General features: G+C 30.9%; 1 protein-coding gene across 1 annotated transcript; it reads right to left on the reverse strand.

Moving 5' to 3' along the window:
• Positions 1-2491: 2491 nt before the first annotated feature.
• Positions 2492-6595, reverse strand: LOC126727778 (protein ACCELERATED CELL DEATH 6-like). The gene is made up of 3 exons (XM_050433693.1): positions 5890-6595; positions 5267-5802; positions 2492-3517 (listed from the first exon to the last, which is right to left on the reverse strand). Exons 1-3 carry the CDS (start codon positions 6593-6595, stop codon positions 2870-2872), a joined length of 1890 nt encoding a protein of 629 aa, XP_050289650.1. The 3' UTR covers positions 2492-2869.
• Between the last annotated feature and the right edge of the window lie 9562 nt (positions 6596-16157).

A 16157-nucleotide genomic window follows, 5' to 3' on the forward strand; every position in this document is an offset into this window, starting at 1 on the left:
ATTCATGTGTATTTTAGGTTCTAATTTTGTTTTTTTTTTTTCATTTTTTATTTTGTTAAAACAGATAAATTAATTTTCAAAATCAAAAGTTGATGGGATGCTTATGTGTCTTTTTTAATCATTATTTTATGCTGATGTGGCATTTTTAATATTATTTTATTGGCCACATCAGCATTTAATGTGTCAACAGTGTATTCTGTTTGCCACATCAACAATTTCTGTTAAGTGAGTAACGGTAAGGACCAAAATGGGATGCGTTAATTGATTTAGAGACTAAAAATGGTGAAATGAAAATGTAGGGACCAAAATGGAAGAGATGCAAAATGTAGGGACTAAAAGTGCATTTACGCCTAATAATTATGGTACTTATTGTCTTATTAATAGGTATTTATTATGATTATATTTGTATATGAAACTATTGATTCTATAATCAAAAGAAAATACTTTCTCAATATATATATAATCAAAAGAAAATATAATGTGATAAAATTCTAAAAATTGATTTAATTAAATATACGAAGTTTTTAACAATTCTTTATAAAAACTAAATTAAATTAAATTATATATTAGAATTATGACATAGAATATTGTGAGGTCTCATGTGCTTATATGGTGAAATTTTCATAAGGCCGACAAAAAGTTAAATGTCTTCGGTTTTATATATATATATATATATATATCTTATTCGACGATAAAATATATTAACAGTTAAGCTAACTAAAATTCATCATATCTTTATCTATACATCAATTTTTTTCCCAAGAAGCCAAAAAATACCAAAATTACCCTTGGTTAATTTTAAAATTCCTAAAAGTGCCCTTGAGAATCATCAATCAAGCATTAAACCCATCACAAGCCTCCCAAAACTATAATTTTGCCTTGATTGCCCTAAAATTATAGATATCACACAAAATCTACAACTTTACCCCAAAATTACTAATTTCATCTCAAAAGTACAATTTTGCCCTTGAAATCACATATTTGCTCCAAAATATTCAAAACTAAAATTATTCCCCTCAATTTTGCAAATAGATCACAGACAACAACCCCATGCTATAATAAAAGCAATATCATTCCAAACATATCATGCATGAACCACAATGTCACATGAATATGAACATTGTTCTTAATTTGTTCAATGTCTTTTACTTTTTCAAGATATCAGATAAAGAAGGGACAATTGTGGCTACCTCATCTTACTCTTCTTATTGTTAAAATGTAAAAAGATGACAAAACCCTAATTTCAATTGGAAAACAAATTGGGGTCATGAAAACCTTTCAAACACCTCAGATAGCAAAAAATGGTTAAACTAGGATAAAATCGACAGTTTTGTAGCAAAATGTGAGGTTTGACCAACTCTAACAAGAAAATCCAACATTCTGATCTAATCAATTAATTTTCACACAAACCAAAAAAAAATGTTTAAATTCCCTTTAAATGGTTGGTTGATCACAAAGATCATATTTAAATCGAACAAAATAAGCACAAAAATCCACAAAACACATGAAAAATTGGTTGTATGGAAAGTTTAACTTAAATTTGACTAATTATGAAAATTTTAACCTAATTTGTAGATAGGTTATTTGCCATAATGTAATCTCACGACAATCTTGCAAAGCAATGATCACACAATCCCACAAAGCAATGGCAATATTGCAAGATGTACACTGTTTATGCTCCTTTTCTCAAAAACTAATTTGTAACTAGGTTATTTGCCATAATGTAATCTCACAATGACTCTATTGTGACAATTATATGCACAAGTGAGTGTCTAGATAGTAATAGTAGATAAATAATAGCTAGAGATGGAGAAGGAAGTAGAAGAAGACTTGGAGGAGTAGGGAAACTTTCAAATAGTGTCAAGTGCAATTTGTGCCTAATGGGAAAATTGGATATTTTGGAAAATTTTGGGTAGTGTTTGATATTAGCCTAAACCTTAGGGGTGGTTGAGAGAGAGAGAGAGAGATAGATTAATTGAATCTCAAATAGGATCTCTTATAATTTCTTACTAGAAATAGAAAAAATATAATAAAAACTTTAGAGGACAATTAATCTCACAAATGAATAAGAAAAACACATGCACCATAAACTCCACTAAGAAACAATAATAACTTATAAGAGCATCCGTAGCAGATGTTTCAAAAATTATGTCATTTTACCACATCAAATGCCTACTTTATTATTTTACCACATCATTTTACAACATCCCATTTATCAGATGTTTTATAATTCAATTCTATACATTAAAATAATATTTACTACACATTAAAATAATATTTACTACACATCAACACAATAAACAAACAACAAACAATATACCACATCTCTTCCGTACCGTGGCAAATTTGCCACGGTACTGTTCAATGTTGCAAAAAAAAAAAAAAAATTACCACATCTACTAAATGGGCTAAAATTGGGTTTGGTGTGGGATATGTGCCAAATATTTAGCATTTGGCACATATCCCACATCTAGTGTGGGTGCTCTAAGAGTGTTGTATGTCGTATAACTTACCCCACTCTCATTTACATGTTATCATAAAAATACCTTCTACTATAGGAAATGGTGCTTGGTAAAGTCCAAACATCTAAAATATTACAATCCATAGGATATGATGCTTGTTAATGTCCAAACATCTTATTACAATCACAACCCTTCCATATTTGAGAAGTCCCAGAAGCTTTTATTATTTGAGGAGTGGCTTGAGATTGATCACAATATATATGAACGACCATTATGTATATTTGAAATGAGCTAGTCCTCCCTTATGCGGCCTTCCTCCTGCAAATCTTCTCTCTCTGGCTGAGACTCTTGCTTTGCTATCATCTACTTGTTCCCAACGTTGGGCGAATAAAAGCATCAGTAGAACATTATGTTAAAGGGACTCGTTCCCAAATTCGGACCCAAAAAAGCTTGTATGGAACGAGATAGTGACAAATGAAATATAAGATACGATTGGAAGTCCTAAATTTTGGGAACATCAAGGAAGTGAAAATGAAGCTGAAAGTGAGAAGGTAGTAGATTCCCCCAGCCAAAAGAGAATACGAAATCCAAGGAATATTACTCAGGGCTATGTATACAACGGCCATAAATGCCATGGACATCGCGAAAATAGCTACTACCAGTACAATTAAAGCGAAATTAATGGCGAACTTTTCCCTGTCACTGGCTATTAATGCCCATATGAGGACGAAAGCCCCTGTCATGGAGAAATACATAGCTATGGAATCACAGATAATGAAAACATCGAAAGCCAATCTATGTCCCGCATCAGAGCGGTTGAAACGACCCGGAACAGTTAAGGCAGCAGAAAAGGTCACGGTGGCCACTAGCACTGCTATCACCAAAATTACGTTGATCAGGTTCTGAAACTGCTCCAATTTTGGTGGTTCTCCTTCTCGTTTCAAGCTAATTTGCTCCAATTTTGGTGGTTCTCTTTCTCGTTTCAAGCTAATAATCTTCCTTCCCTTTTCACTGTAGGGTGTGCCAGCTGAACTTAAGACCCAAAGCGTTAAGTCCTGCATGAAATTTTGAAATTTTGAAATCCAAGTCCTTGGCACTAATAACAAAATGTTTTTTTAAAAAAAAAATTTATTTATTTATAAATAAATATAATCAAGAGACACAATTTTTCTTATTAACTTTTTTCATAGCTACTAGGGTCTTAAATTTTTAATGGTAGATAGTAAAGTGGTCGTAATGGTGAACTCATATGATCATGAAAATCAATAATAAGTGGCAAATTTAACAATTTAACTTGAAAAAAAAAAAAAAAAAAAACTCATGGTTTTAAAAATTATACTAGTCAAATAACTTATTTATAAATAAAAATAGTCAAGAGACAATTTTTCTCCTAAAATTTTTTCCCAACTACTAGTGTGTTAAATTGTTAATAATAGATAATAAAGTGATCTTAATGGTAAACTCATATGAGAATCAATAATAAGTGGCAAATTTAACAATTAAACTTGAAAGAGAAAAAAACATGAAAAGTTTCTGGTTTTAAAAACTATACTAGTCAAAGAACTAAAGAACAGAATAATTATTAGTTCTCTAGTTTAACTAAGGTTGAAACAATAGGTGAACTAGTGATGTCATAAACAATTTAATTGATAATTTTAAAATTTTAAGACATATAAAATAAAGATATAATAACTCATACTATTTTTTAAATAATATCCAAAATATATAAATAATTTTAAGCAAATTTTGATGCTTTATAATATTAAGAATGTAAAAAATAAGGTAAAATATTATTTTCGTCCTTAAACTTTACCAAAAGTTTGTTTTTTGTCCATAAACTTTAAAAAATTCTTTTTTTATCTTTAAACTTTGTAAAGAGTTTTTTTTTTTTTTTTTTTTTTTTTTTTTTTTTTTTTTTTTTTTTTTCCTCATTAGTTTAGAGACAAAAATAGAAAAATAACTTTTAAAAAAATATATTTTAAGGAAAAAAAATTAATTTTTAAAGTTCAAAGTTGAAAAATGAAATATTTTTTAATAGTTTAGGGACGAAAGATGAACTTTTTAGTGGTTTAGGAATGGAAAATGAACTTTTTAAAATTTAGAAACAAAAACACACTTTTGGTAAAGTATAGGACTCAAAATAGTATTTTATCCTAGAAAATAAAATTATAAACAAACAAAATAACATTACAAAAATAATAATTCTTATTGACAAGTTTCATGAATGAAAATGTACATTTTGTGGTTGTTGTAGTAGGGAGAGATTTTTAGTGAATCTTTGAGCCTTATTCAAAGGGTTCAATATTTAAAATTTCAGTATTTGAGACAAAGGATTGAGTAGCAATTTCTGAATTTTAAACAATTTTTCTATTAAAATATGTGTCAATGAAAACTTGTCAAAAACTCGAGTTTGGAAGGGAAGTCTTCAATGTAATGAAGGTATTTAAAAACATTCACATGAATTAGGAACCACCAAGAAATCCATGAAAAAAAAATAAGGTTCACTGCTGAAGAGGAAGAAGCTTGTGATGCACATGAAGGACTTCGTCTTGTCGAAGGCGTGCTGAAATGGCAACAAAGAGTGCTTTGTATGCTGCTTGGGCAAAGAAAAACATTGAGAAAACGCTTGAATGCAAAGACAACATAATGATAGAAATTGCTCTTTCGCTATAGCATAAGTAGGCATGTCTACAACTAGCGTAGCCCTAAAATACAGTTTTCATGTTACAACAAAACCACTATGACCCATGGTGCTAATATATTCTAATTAACATAATGCAGTTACCACTAATTAGAGGACATACCTGTGTAGCTTTCAAATCGTTTCGAATACTTGAAGCAATATCAAATGCAGTCAGGCCTTCCTTGTTTCTGCGTTTCAAATCAACTCTCTTATCCCACGTGAGAGAACATATGACTTTAGAATGAAGATTCAGTGACGCCAAATGCAAAGCAGTGTTTCCATTCTCGTCTACTGCATTTATAAGCTCCTCAAGTTTTGAGTCACTCAGTATGGCTTTTACCACATCGTTTTTTCCATTCTCAGCAGCAACATGAAGAATATTCTGGCTCTTTTTGTTGAGTAATTCTGTTGGATAGAGCCACTGTTGTTGAAGAAACTCTTTGACTACCTTTGTATGTCCTCTTTTGCATGCAGCATGAATAGGGAAGTCATCGTTGTTACTCCTTCCAAAGGCATCATGTTTAAATTCTGTTATTAACAGGAATCGAACGCCATCAATGTAACCTTTGGATGCTGCATAATGCAATGGCGTCTTCCCCTTTTCATCTCTTATGTGGAATAGTTGTTTATTCTTCTCGAATATTTTTTCCAACATATCTAAGTTCAAAAACCAATTATTTTAAAACATGAATAAAATTAAAAAGTATGTAAAATAGAATGGTAGGAAGTTGGGGCTAATAGTACCTCGTCTTTTCATGAAGATGGCAGCATGAACAGGTGACTCTTTCCGAGGCCTTTCAATCAGCCCGCCATTTTCATATGGAGCTTCTAACAGAAGTTCAAGAATTTCTATATTTTCAGTTTCAATGGCTCGACATAATGGAGATTCACCTCCATCATTCAAATAGTATGACCCTTCTTTATGGCGCGGAAATAAATATTTCACAGCATCAACATACTGAGCTATAACAGCCTCATGCAGCGCAGTGTTTCCATCTTTGTTCTTCATTTGTAATAACTTTTCACAGTTATTAACATTAGCATCAATGAGGACTTTCATTACGTTCAATTTTCTAGCTTTGGTTGCGACGTGAAGTGCAGTATCACCTAAAACATTTCTCTTCGTAAGAAGGAAGGGGAAGTGATCAGTGATGAGCTTAGCTATCTCTCTGCTTCCAAAAGTTGCTGCCTTGTGAAGCACTGAATTCCCTGATGCGCTCACTTGGTGGAAAATGGCAGAAATACGGGGTTCTCTTTCCGTTAAAACTACCGAGTCAGAAATGAACCTGCCAACATCATCATTTTTTACTGCTTCATATAAATAAACAGCCATCAATATATTTGTGCCTTGGTCCTTCATCCCTTGAAAATTTTCCTTTAATTTCTCTAACTCCTTTTCCTTTTCCTGCATATGTAGAACATTGTTCTCCATGTCTATCTCTAGAGCCATTAGCCTCACGAAGGTTTTGACAAAGAAATTACTGGAGACGTCGAAAAGATCTGCAAATAAACAAAGAGAATAACGAGATTTTGGTTTATAAATTCTAATCCCTAGTCCCTAAGATTGCATTCCAAAAGCACGGTCACATTGCTGCCTTCCTTAGCCCCTAAGAGTTTTGTTACTCCAAGTAGAGAATTAGGTTTGAATTACCCACCACATTTGTTTAAGCACGAAGGAAAAAACAAACAAATAAACCAAAACAAGAGTTTAAGACAACGGCCCTTGAGGCAGCCGTTAACTTTTCCTTATAATTAAATACTCATAATTCGTTACGATGCAAATCTGACCTATAGCTCGAATTGCCACCCTAATTTAGAAAGGGAGAGCAAGCCAATTTAGAATGAAAATCAAATGTCCATCACCGTGTCTAGACTGACTGCTCTCTCTCTAATTCTTTAGGAATCAATATCTTGAGAGAAGTTAAGAGTTTAAGTGTCTCTCAATAAAATTTTCCTTTAATGAGTTATATACATTCTGAGTCTAATAATTAAGTTTGAATATAAATATATGCAATACACTAACTCAATTTTGGTTTGCTTCATATTCTCTCATATTGCGACTTCTCTTACGGCAAGTTCGGTTGGCAAGAATTTTAATGCTTGAGAATTTAAAACTCCTATGAATTTTAATCATGACATGTATAAATTTTTTAGAAATTAGACATCAGGGTTTGGTAGGTCCTAAGAAACAAATTTTCAAGATTTTAAGAGTGTCGCTGCGCACTCTTGACATGATGGTTACTTTAGCAAGGGATAGAGTTCAAGTCTTTAGAAGAAAGTTTCATTACACATATATTTAGATTGGATAGAATTGAATTCTATCCTAAAAAATAAAAAAATAAAAAATAAAATATTTTGAGAATTAAATATAAGTTTAATAGGGAGAAATATCCCGAATGACAATCGTGGAAAATAATACCTAATAAGGAATGTTAACTAGTTTCAGAATAATGTGTTATAATCTGTATCTATATCTATTTATCTATCTATCTATCTATATAATTAAAGTCAAAACTGAAAGAATATTCAATTAGATTTTAAATTGGATTTCAATTGTTTTCTAATTTAGCACTAAGTATCCTATTTATGTTTTATTTATTTAAGTTTGAGGTGAGTTAATATTATGCAAAAGATAAAGAGTCTAATATAAATAAACTATATAAAAAAAAAACTCAATTAAAAAAAAGAGTAAACTCATATGTATATTAAAAAAATAAAAAATAAAAAGAGAGAGAGAGAGAGAGTAAAACTTATCTATGACTTAAAAATTGTGTAATTCTTATATAAAGTATAATTTGGACTCTTATATGTATGTGTGTAATTGTGATTGTTTTTAATTATATTGTACATATGTACGGGTTATACATTAGTATATATTTAAAGCTTTTGAGAGAAAATTCAATCAGATTCTAAATTAAATTTCAATTGAGATCCAATTTTACGCTACGTGTCTAGTTTAAGAATTTTAATTTTTTTTCTAAGCTAAATTCATTGAAAAAATGGAAGAGTCCAATACTAAATAAACCAAATAAAAAACCAATCATACACTTAATCAGATCATTTTTTTTCGTACATAACAATGATCTAAACTAAACCAACTTAAGGTTGATCTTGGGAGAATGTGGCATTTTATGGACTATGTAATATGCTAGAAGCACTATGTGCACAACTGAAATGTTTCATTTTAGTATCCAAACAATGATAAATATTTGTTATTGACTAAATCGTAAGTACATGCAAGTTAATTAAGATCAAAACACCTCTTTAAAATTGTATGATAGAACATATAAAATAAGTGCTAACAAAAAATTACATGAAATTATCATGGTTTAAGTTAAATATAAGCTACAATAAAAAGAGTTGTAAAATAAAAAAAAAATCCTAAAAATATTAAAATACTATAGCTAAACATATTATCTACAATTTTTATTTTTTGGAGGTAAAGGAAGGATCTACAAATCTTAGTATACATAGAATTGCAGCCACACATAGTGCGGGCTACATGCTACTATGATTAAGTGCAATATTGGAGAGTTTAAAATAGCAATAAAGCTAGGATCACAACAAAACTTCACAACAATTTTACACCACCACCCAATTTGCCTACCTTGGCTTCTAAAAATCCCTCTCTCTACTCTATTATATATATATATATATATATATATATATATGTATGTATAAATTGGATAAAATATAACTATGATACATTATATTGACTTCAAACACAGTTGCATTGATTTTAACTATTCTTGAAAAATATAACATTATTTATATTTTATTGCCTATGCAATTAAATGTTTGAATTTAATTTAGAAACCTAATGTATTGTACCTAAGGTACTACACATTTATACCTAAGTTTTATATTACAAAATTTAACTAATGGCTCTCCCTTGATTTTTTTTTTAAAAAAATGGACAGTTTTTTTTCAACCCATTATGTGATAATTGATTAGAGCATCATCATCTATTAAATCGCATGATTTATTAAATTATTTAAACAAGTTGTATGACTAAATAATAGGTCATGTGGCAAAAAGTATGTGTGAATGCTCATTTGAATGGCCACATTATGGGTTGAAATAAATTTTTCTCTAATTAAACGAGTTTGGAGGTAAATCTTTTGCCAAAAAAATGTATACTACGTACATTTATGTAAATAATAATTAATGAATCGTTTTTTTTTTTTTAATTTTTTTAATTTTTTTTTATCTAATTACTTTGATATAGTGATCGAGATAGGAGTTGATTTTATGGGAGAAAAATTTGTAAGCAATGCACACCTGCACACACGTTCACTTGAGTAATTGAAACCAATGTGAATAATAATAAGAATTCATTTATATGAATACTAAGCGATATTTTAATAAAAGAGAATCCTAAGAAGAAATAGCATATTTGTTATTTTATGTTTACCTGCTAAGGGTTGTTTACACGTAAATAATCCTTTTTTTATCTAATCTTATAATTTTTAACAAATCAAACCTTCTGATCATACTATGTTTGTTTTGACGAAATTTTTATTTTTATTTTTAAATAAGTCATTTTTCAAAAAAGAAACATTTTTTTTTATAGAAAATTGTCTTATTTTCATGTGTTTGGCAGTAACCTTGAAAATGAGCTAGAAAGCGTTTTCTTGTATTTGGTACACGTAGAAAATTAGTAGCTTTTTGTATAAACTAAAACATGATAGGGCAACTATGAGAATTAATCATATCGTTTTCCAGAAAATAAAGGCAGAAAAAATTCTTTTGAAAATGACCCATGATTTAATTAATGTTTTCTAATGACCGAACTTTAGTTCTTATTTTACCCACATTTTCTGATATTACCAAAATTTTAAAAACTTAGAAATCTATATTTAAAATAGGGTTTTCAGAAGAAATAAATAGATACATAGAGTTAAATTGCTAATTTTATAATTTTTAGGATTTAATTTTGTACTTTTGAAAATGGCCTAAATATTGTTCTCATCTCAAAAGTTTGCATGAAATTGGCTTTTCATCCTTAGATTTTAAAAAGTTTATTTTTTGTCTATGAACTTTTAAAATTTTTTAATGGTTTAGAGACGAAGAAAGAAAAGAAAAATCTTTTTATAATAGTTCGTGGATGAAAAACAAACCTTTTAAATTGAAAATTGATTAATTTAACACCTAAGGCTTTGAAAAAAAATGCTTACCAGAAGGAATCCAGATCTTGTCAAATGGTACTTCAGACGTTTCCTTTTTTGGGCTCAGAAATTAAACCTTCAAAACTTAGATCAACATTGTAGAATGCCCGAAGAACTTGACTCCTGAAATCTGCATTGACCTTGCTTTCCTAAAACCATCGATGAACAACCTTTAAAAAAAATGTGAAGATTGTGATTGACGGCAAGAGAGCACAGGATGAGACATTTAAATAGAGTAGATAAAGAAAAGGGTTTAAATTGTGAATCTAAATAGCCGACGAAGATGGTACAACTTGCACAACTTTATTCACTCACACTTTCACATATGGCTACTCCACCTTCTCCTCCCCACTATTTACCAGAAAGAATTAAGTCCTTCTATTTTATTTCCCTTACCAAAAAAAGAAGAGAGAGAGAGAGAGAAAATTAAGTACTTCCAAAACACATAAAACACCAGAACAACTTTAACCGTATTATTGGTGTTAATTTTGTAGCATTTACACCAAAAGGTAGCAGGGAGTCTGTGTGGTACAAGGACAAGTTCTTCTTTCTTGTCCTTTCTTAGCAGAAGACAAAAAGACGGTGTAAAAGAGGAAGAAAAATGCTATAACAAAAACCGGTGTAAAAGGGAAATGCTAACGAATGCCCTTAGGACATTGGTTAATAATCTATTTAAAAAAAATTATTGGAAAAGAAAAAAAAAAACAATTAATATTTTGACAGCTTTTTTCATTTCCCATAAAAGTGGCGTCAAAATTTTCCTAAAATGAATTGTTAACCAGTGTCTTAAGGGCACTCGTTAGCATGACCCATAAATGAGATATTTAAATTACTTTGATTAGTGACACCATTTATGTGAGAGAAGAGAGTGATATGTTATTAATTATTATACATGGGGACTACTCTATTGTTCATGTGAGATGAGGAAGTAGCATGCTTTACTTAGGAGTATCTAATAATTGTACTCCTTTTTCTCATATAAAAACAGGTATGTAAGGGAAAGGTACTTTGTGGTAATTGCAGTTAAGTAGTTAATAATATAACATATAAGAACACAACTTAACCCAAAAGCTTAATTCTATAAGTTGGGGCTCAACTATCTTATATTAATCATTTTTTCTCGTTATTATTCAATTTAAGACTTCACTCAAACAAATATATCTAACAATCTTCCCTCACGTGTGAGTCATCCCTGAGAACCAGACTTACACTTCCATGTTCATGAGAAGTGCACCATTGACAATATTAATTTGTTGGGACTTTCACCAAGATCATGTATGTGTAGGTTGGATGAGCCTGCTTTGTGCAATGCACAGTTTGTGTTGGCTCCAAATATATGCAATCTGTCCTTGCTATAATTGCAAAAGAGACCTCATTAATTGGACAGTTTGTGTTGCCAAAGCAAATTAATTTATGCTGTTGTAACGATGGAAGAACCTAATAATTTTTTCAAGAGTTAATATATACATGCACACCATGGGAACTATTTTTGTCCGGAAGAACCTAATAGTTTTCTTAAAAGTTATTAGTATTTGTTTTCTATGGAACCTACCACAACAACTCCATTAACACTCTTCAGCAAAAACAAAAAAACTCCATTCATATTCTGTACATAAACTTAATGGACTCTCTCTTATGGAACTCTCACAATAATTGTATATTAGCTTTTGCAGATGCAACCATATTCATTATTCTGTAAGAGGTAATTATTTTTTATGCCATGCGGTATGTATAGTTTGTTAGGTTGTAAATATTTAGGAATAAATGTTTAGGTTCTAATTTTATGTATGTTGGCAAATCGAGTACAAAAACATGTCTAGTTTAAATTTTAGACATTGCTCTTGATGGTTCAAGTCAAGATTCAAGAACAGTCAAGCTGTAGAAAGAAAAATTTAGAATTTGCAAGGCTCGACCAATTGAGAGATAGACTCGACCGATTGAGAATCAATTTCTGCATAATTTTATTTAGGCCCAAAGCCCGCAAAAACGTTTAGGGTTTGTGTCCAATACTACATAGTATAAAAGGAAAACCCTAAATACGTTTCAGAAGTTCTTGGAAGTCTTGTGAGTTACTCTTGTGAGATTTATGAGGTTTTTGTAGCCTTCTAACTTAACAAGAATCTACCAGAAAGAAGATCTATATTCAAAAATTGGTGGAATAAGTTGCTACATACAAGATTAATAATTGCTGATGATCTAAACCTTTGAGTGAGATTTCAAAGTCACAAACAGGAGTGTTTGTGTGTGACAAATTCAGATAAAAGAGTTTGTGGATTCAGATCTGCGTGTGATCACATGAGTAAGTACAAAAAATCTATTGTAAAACTTCTATTCTATCATAGTGAATTTGTTGCCTTGAGGATAGTTTAGGTTAAATTCTCTCCAAGATTTTACCTTGAAACTGAACAATTTCATTGATTTTCCTAAGTCATCATATTGCTTGTTTTCTTTATTTTTTTGAATTGAGTAATATGATTGTTTGTGTTTAACCTAAATCTAAATAATATATCTAAGTATCAACTTGAGTGTTCAGATGTCTAAACAAACTAACATAGTTTAGTACTTTAGTTGATAAAGTGGATTCGTACTTCGTAGTAGTTTAAAAAAAAGGCAAAATTTAGATACAATATTTATGTGCTATTTCTTAGATTCTTTTTTTTTTTTTTTTAAATTCAACCATGTGGCTACTTAAATAAAAATACAATTCCATCCCATGAGAAAAAAATCTAATGACTAAATTTTAAAAGAGAAACGTAAGAAAGAGCACATAAGATATTGTACCTAAGTTTTGTCCTAAAAGAAATTAAAAAAGAAAAATCAGTTTCCACAATGACTCTCTATATGAAGAGTCATTATTTATTAACAAAATATTTTTTTGACTTAAAAAAAGAAAAAGTAAAGAAAAATAACTAAAAGAATCTTTAAGAAAGAATAAAAAATAATATTTAAATAGGATAGAGAAATGAAAGATTCTATTGATAAGTGTATTTGAAAAAATAAGTAGGCAAAAAAGGTAATTTCAATGGTGGGTTCAAATTAAAATCAGTAACAATTTACTACCTACAATTTGTTGTTAAACTGTTATAAAAATGTTGTAAACGTAACACTTTTCAAATTAAAAAGTATCTTTTACTCCCTAATTTGGGTGAAAAATTGCCTACACTAATGGAGATGCTATCACTTCTGGCTCAAATCCTAGGCCTTAGGCCCCTATCTCTCTCAAAATGTTTTCAAAGGTTTCAAGGTCCCAATAAACTAATAAAATACCCCAAACATAAAATCCCCCCAAAAAAAAAATGTATAATGATGGTTAATTTTTTTTTAAAAAAAAAAGAAATATATGTGAGTTTTGTATTTTTCACTATTTTCAATAAGACTCCCAAGATATTGAGCCAATAGAAATCTAACACAATTGAAACCCTACAATGTTTTAAAGAAAGAAAATTATGAGTTTTTTATGAAACCTAACAACTTGTAAAACAGATATTAATAAAAGCTAAATAAAAGGAAAAAGAACGATTTTGAACAAAGTAAATACAAAAATTTGAATAAATAACATAATTTTTTTTTTAAATCACTAAAATTTATCACCTTAGGCCTTAAAATGTATTGAGTTAGATTTGCATGTATTATCTTTGTTGCCTAGTCTAAATGATTGTTTTCTTTTTAAATTATATTGTTTGGTTTGTATTTATTTATTTCTTTTTATAACTAAGGATGTGTATGGTTTAGGCTGAGTTGTGTTGAACGACTTTTTCAATTCAACCCACCATGGTCAAGTTGAAAAAAAATCCAAGCCAACCTAATCCATCACAAGGTTTAACTCAACCCACATAAATTGAGTTGGGCTCATAGATTGGACATTTTTTTAAATTTTTTTAAAATTTTTTTATCTGAGTATTAAAAGAGTAGATTTATAAGATTACCAACACAAATAATAACATATTTATAATCTTATTTTTTGAGCATAGGACAAAACCAATACAATTAAAAGCAAGATAATGACTTTTAAAATCTGAGCATAACACCAAACCAACATAATTTATTTCATTAGTACATCAAACCAACACAAATAATAGTAGATTTATAATTTTATAATTCTGATGATGGTAATACATAAAACCAAATGGGATTCACTTTTTATTCAAGGAAAGGAGAGAAAGAGTAAATTAAATAATAAAGCCATAATATATATATTTTGTGTGGGATGGGTGAGGCTGAGTATGGAATAGAGCTTGTGGGCAAGGCCGGCTGAATAGTGGAGTAAGAAATGTGGTCGCCTAAGGCCCCAAGTAAAAGAAAGGCCCTCAAATTTTAACCAATAGGGTTATTTATAATCAATAAATAAAATAATTTTTTTTTACCAGATGAAAATAAATAAAAAATAGAGAAAAATGCAACGTCCATAATATTTTTCACAATAGTTTTACAACTAATGCTAAGTAACAAGTTGTTACAGCTTATTGTAGATGACAAAAAAATAATTATAGTGATATTTTCAAATAGAAAACAAAAAGAAGTTTAAAATCTAGGATTTCTTGTAAAAATTATTATAAATGTTGCACTTCTAAAAAAAAAAATAATAATAAGAGTTTAGTTAGCAAACTTTTACTAGTTTTTATCTAAGTCTACCACTAACACCACTGTTTTACTTACCACTATCAATTTATCACATCAACAAGTATGAAAAATTTTGTAAAATTTTTTCTATCTATAAAATTTTTAAAAAAAGAAAAAAATTCTACATAGTTCATGTTAATTAGTAGTGTGGGGCCAGAGAGCTCACAACCCGGCCCACTTCCCATTAGGGCCCAGGGCCCGTGTCGAGGATGGGCGTTGTCGAGGACAAGTAGTGAAAGGCCAAATGGCCTATACACACAGCCGAGGATGTCCCTGTCCTCGGCTTCCCAAGACTTCAAAAGAAAGATCAGCCTATCGTCAAAGGCAACCTCCCGAGCGCCCTCAGAAGAGAAGGCGAGCAGAATGGGACTCATACGGGAATAGAGTGTGTAAAAGGCTCACGGAGAAGATGTCACCTCCACATTAAATACGCCCACAAACGTACTGACCGTATTAATGGGAAAAGACTCTTGAATAGTGTAGCTTCGATCAGCGTAACTAACAAAAAGTAAGGTGAAGCGGCTGATGGGACAGGTACTCGAGTAGGTACCTGCCTGATCAACGGGTGGAAGGTCAGGATCGACTAGAAAGGCCTATATAACATAAAAGCTGATGCGCCAAAAAGGGGGGGACGATCAGTCCTCCCAGCCATGATGTCCTAGAAATAAGGAGAATAATAAGAGCACAAAACTCCCTAGACTCCTCGAATGAGATTCACTGACCGGAGCCAACCCAAACCACCGTCCGGTGACCAAGGTCTAGCCTTTCAAATCCACGCTCTACAAGTGATATTGTTTGGGCCCTCTTTACGTATGAGCCCAATATTATCTTGGGATCGTCACGAATTGAGCCCCTACAATTGGCGCCGTCTGTGGGAAGGCTTGTGCGTTGGCTCAGGCAGTGGAGCGAGAAGTCCTCTTATTACTTCCAACAGCCCGCTAGTGTGTCCCAACGCAAAGTTCCACCAGGGGCTGCGCTTAAAAGCGTTGGTAACGCGGACGGTTCTAGGGGCTTTCCACGGCGGATCAATGTCTCACATCTTGGTAGAGGGGCTAATCCCTCAAAGGGCTAATCCCTCCTATACTTAATAAAATCTAAGGTTCTCTAAGTTTTGGACAGAACCAAGGTATTGCATGGGGAAACCAACTACTTAATAAAATTTAAGTTTTGGACAGAACCAAGGTATTGCATGGTCCTCGGACTCAAACCTATGGGGAAACCAAC

Source organism: Quercus robur, chromosome 5, assembly GCF_932294415.1.
Source record: "Quercus robur chromosome 5, dhQueRobu3.1, whole genome shotgun sequence".
NCBI lineage: Eukaryota > Viridiplantae > Streptophyta > Magnoliopsida > Fagales > Fagaceae > Quercus > Quercus robur.

What these genes read in the sequence shown, in the direction of transcription:
- LOC126727778 (XM_050433693.1), bottom strand. Translation starts at nt 6,595, where the DNA reads ATGGCTCTAGAGATAGACATGGAGAACAATGTTCTACATATGCAGGAA. An exon ending in CATCTTCATGAAAAGACGAG is followed by an intron (nt 5,803 to 5,889) that starts GTACTATTAGCC and finishes TTTTGAACTTAG; the next exon opens with ATATGTTGGAAAAAATATTC. An exon ending in ACGATTTGAAAGCTACACAG is followed by an intron (nt 3,518 to 5,266) that starts GTATGTCCTCTA and finishes AATTTCATGCAG; the next exon opens with GACTTAACGCTTTGGGTCTT.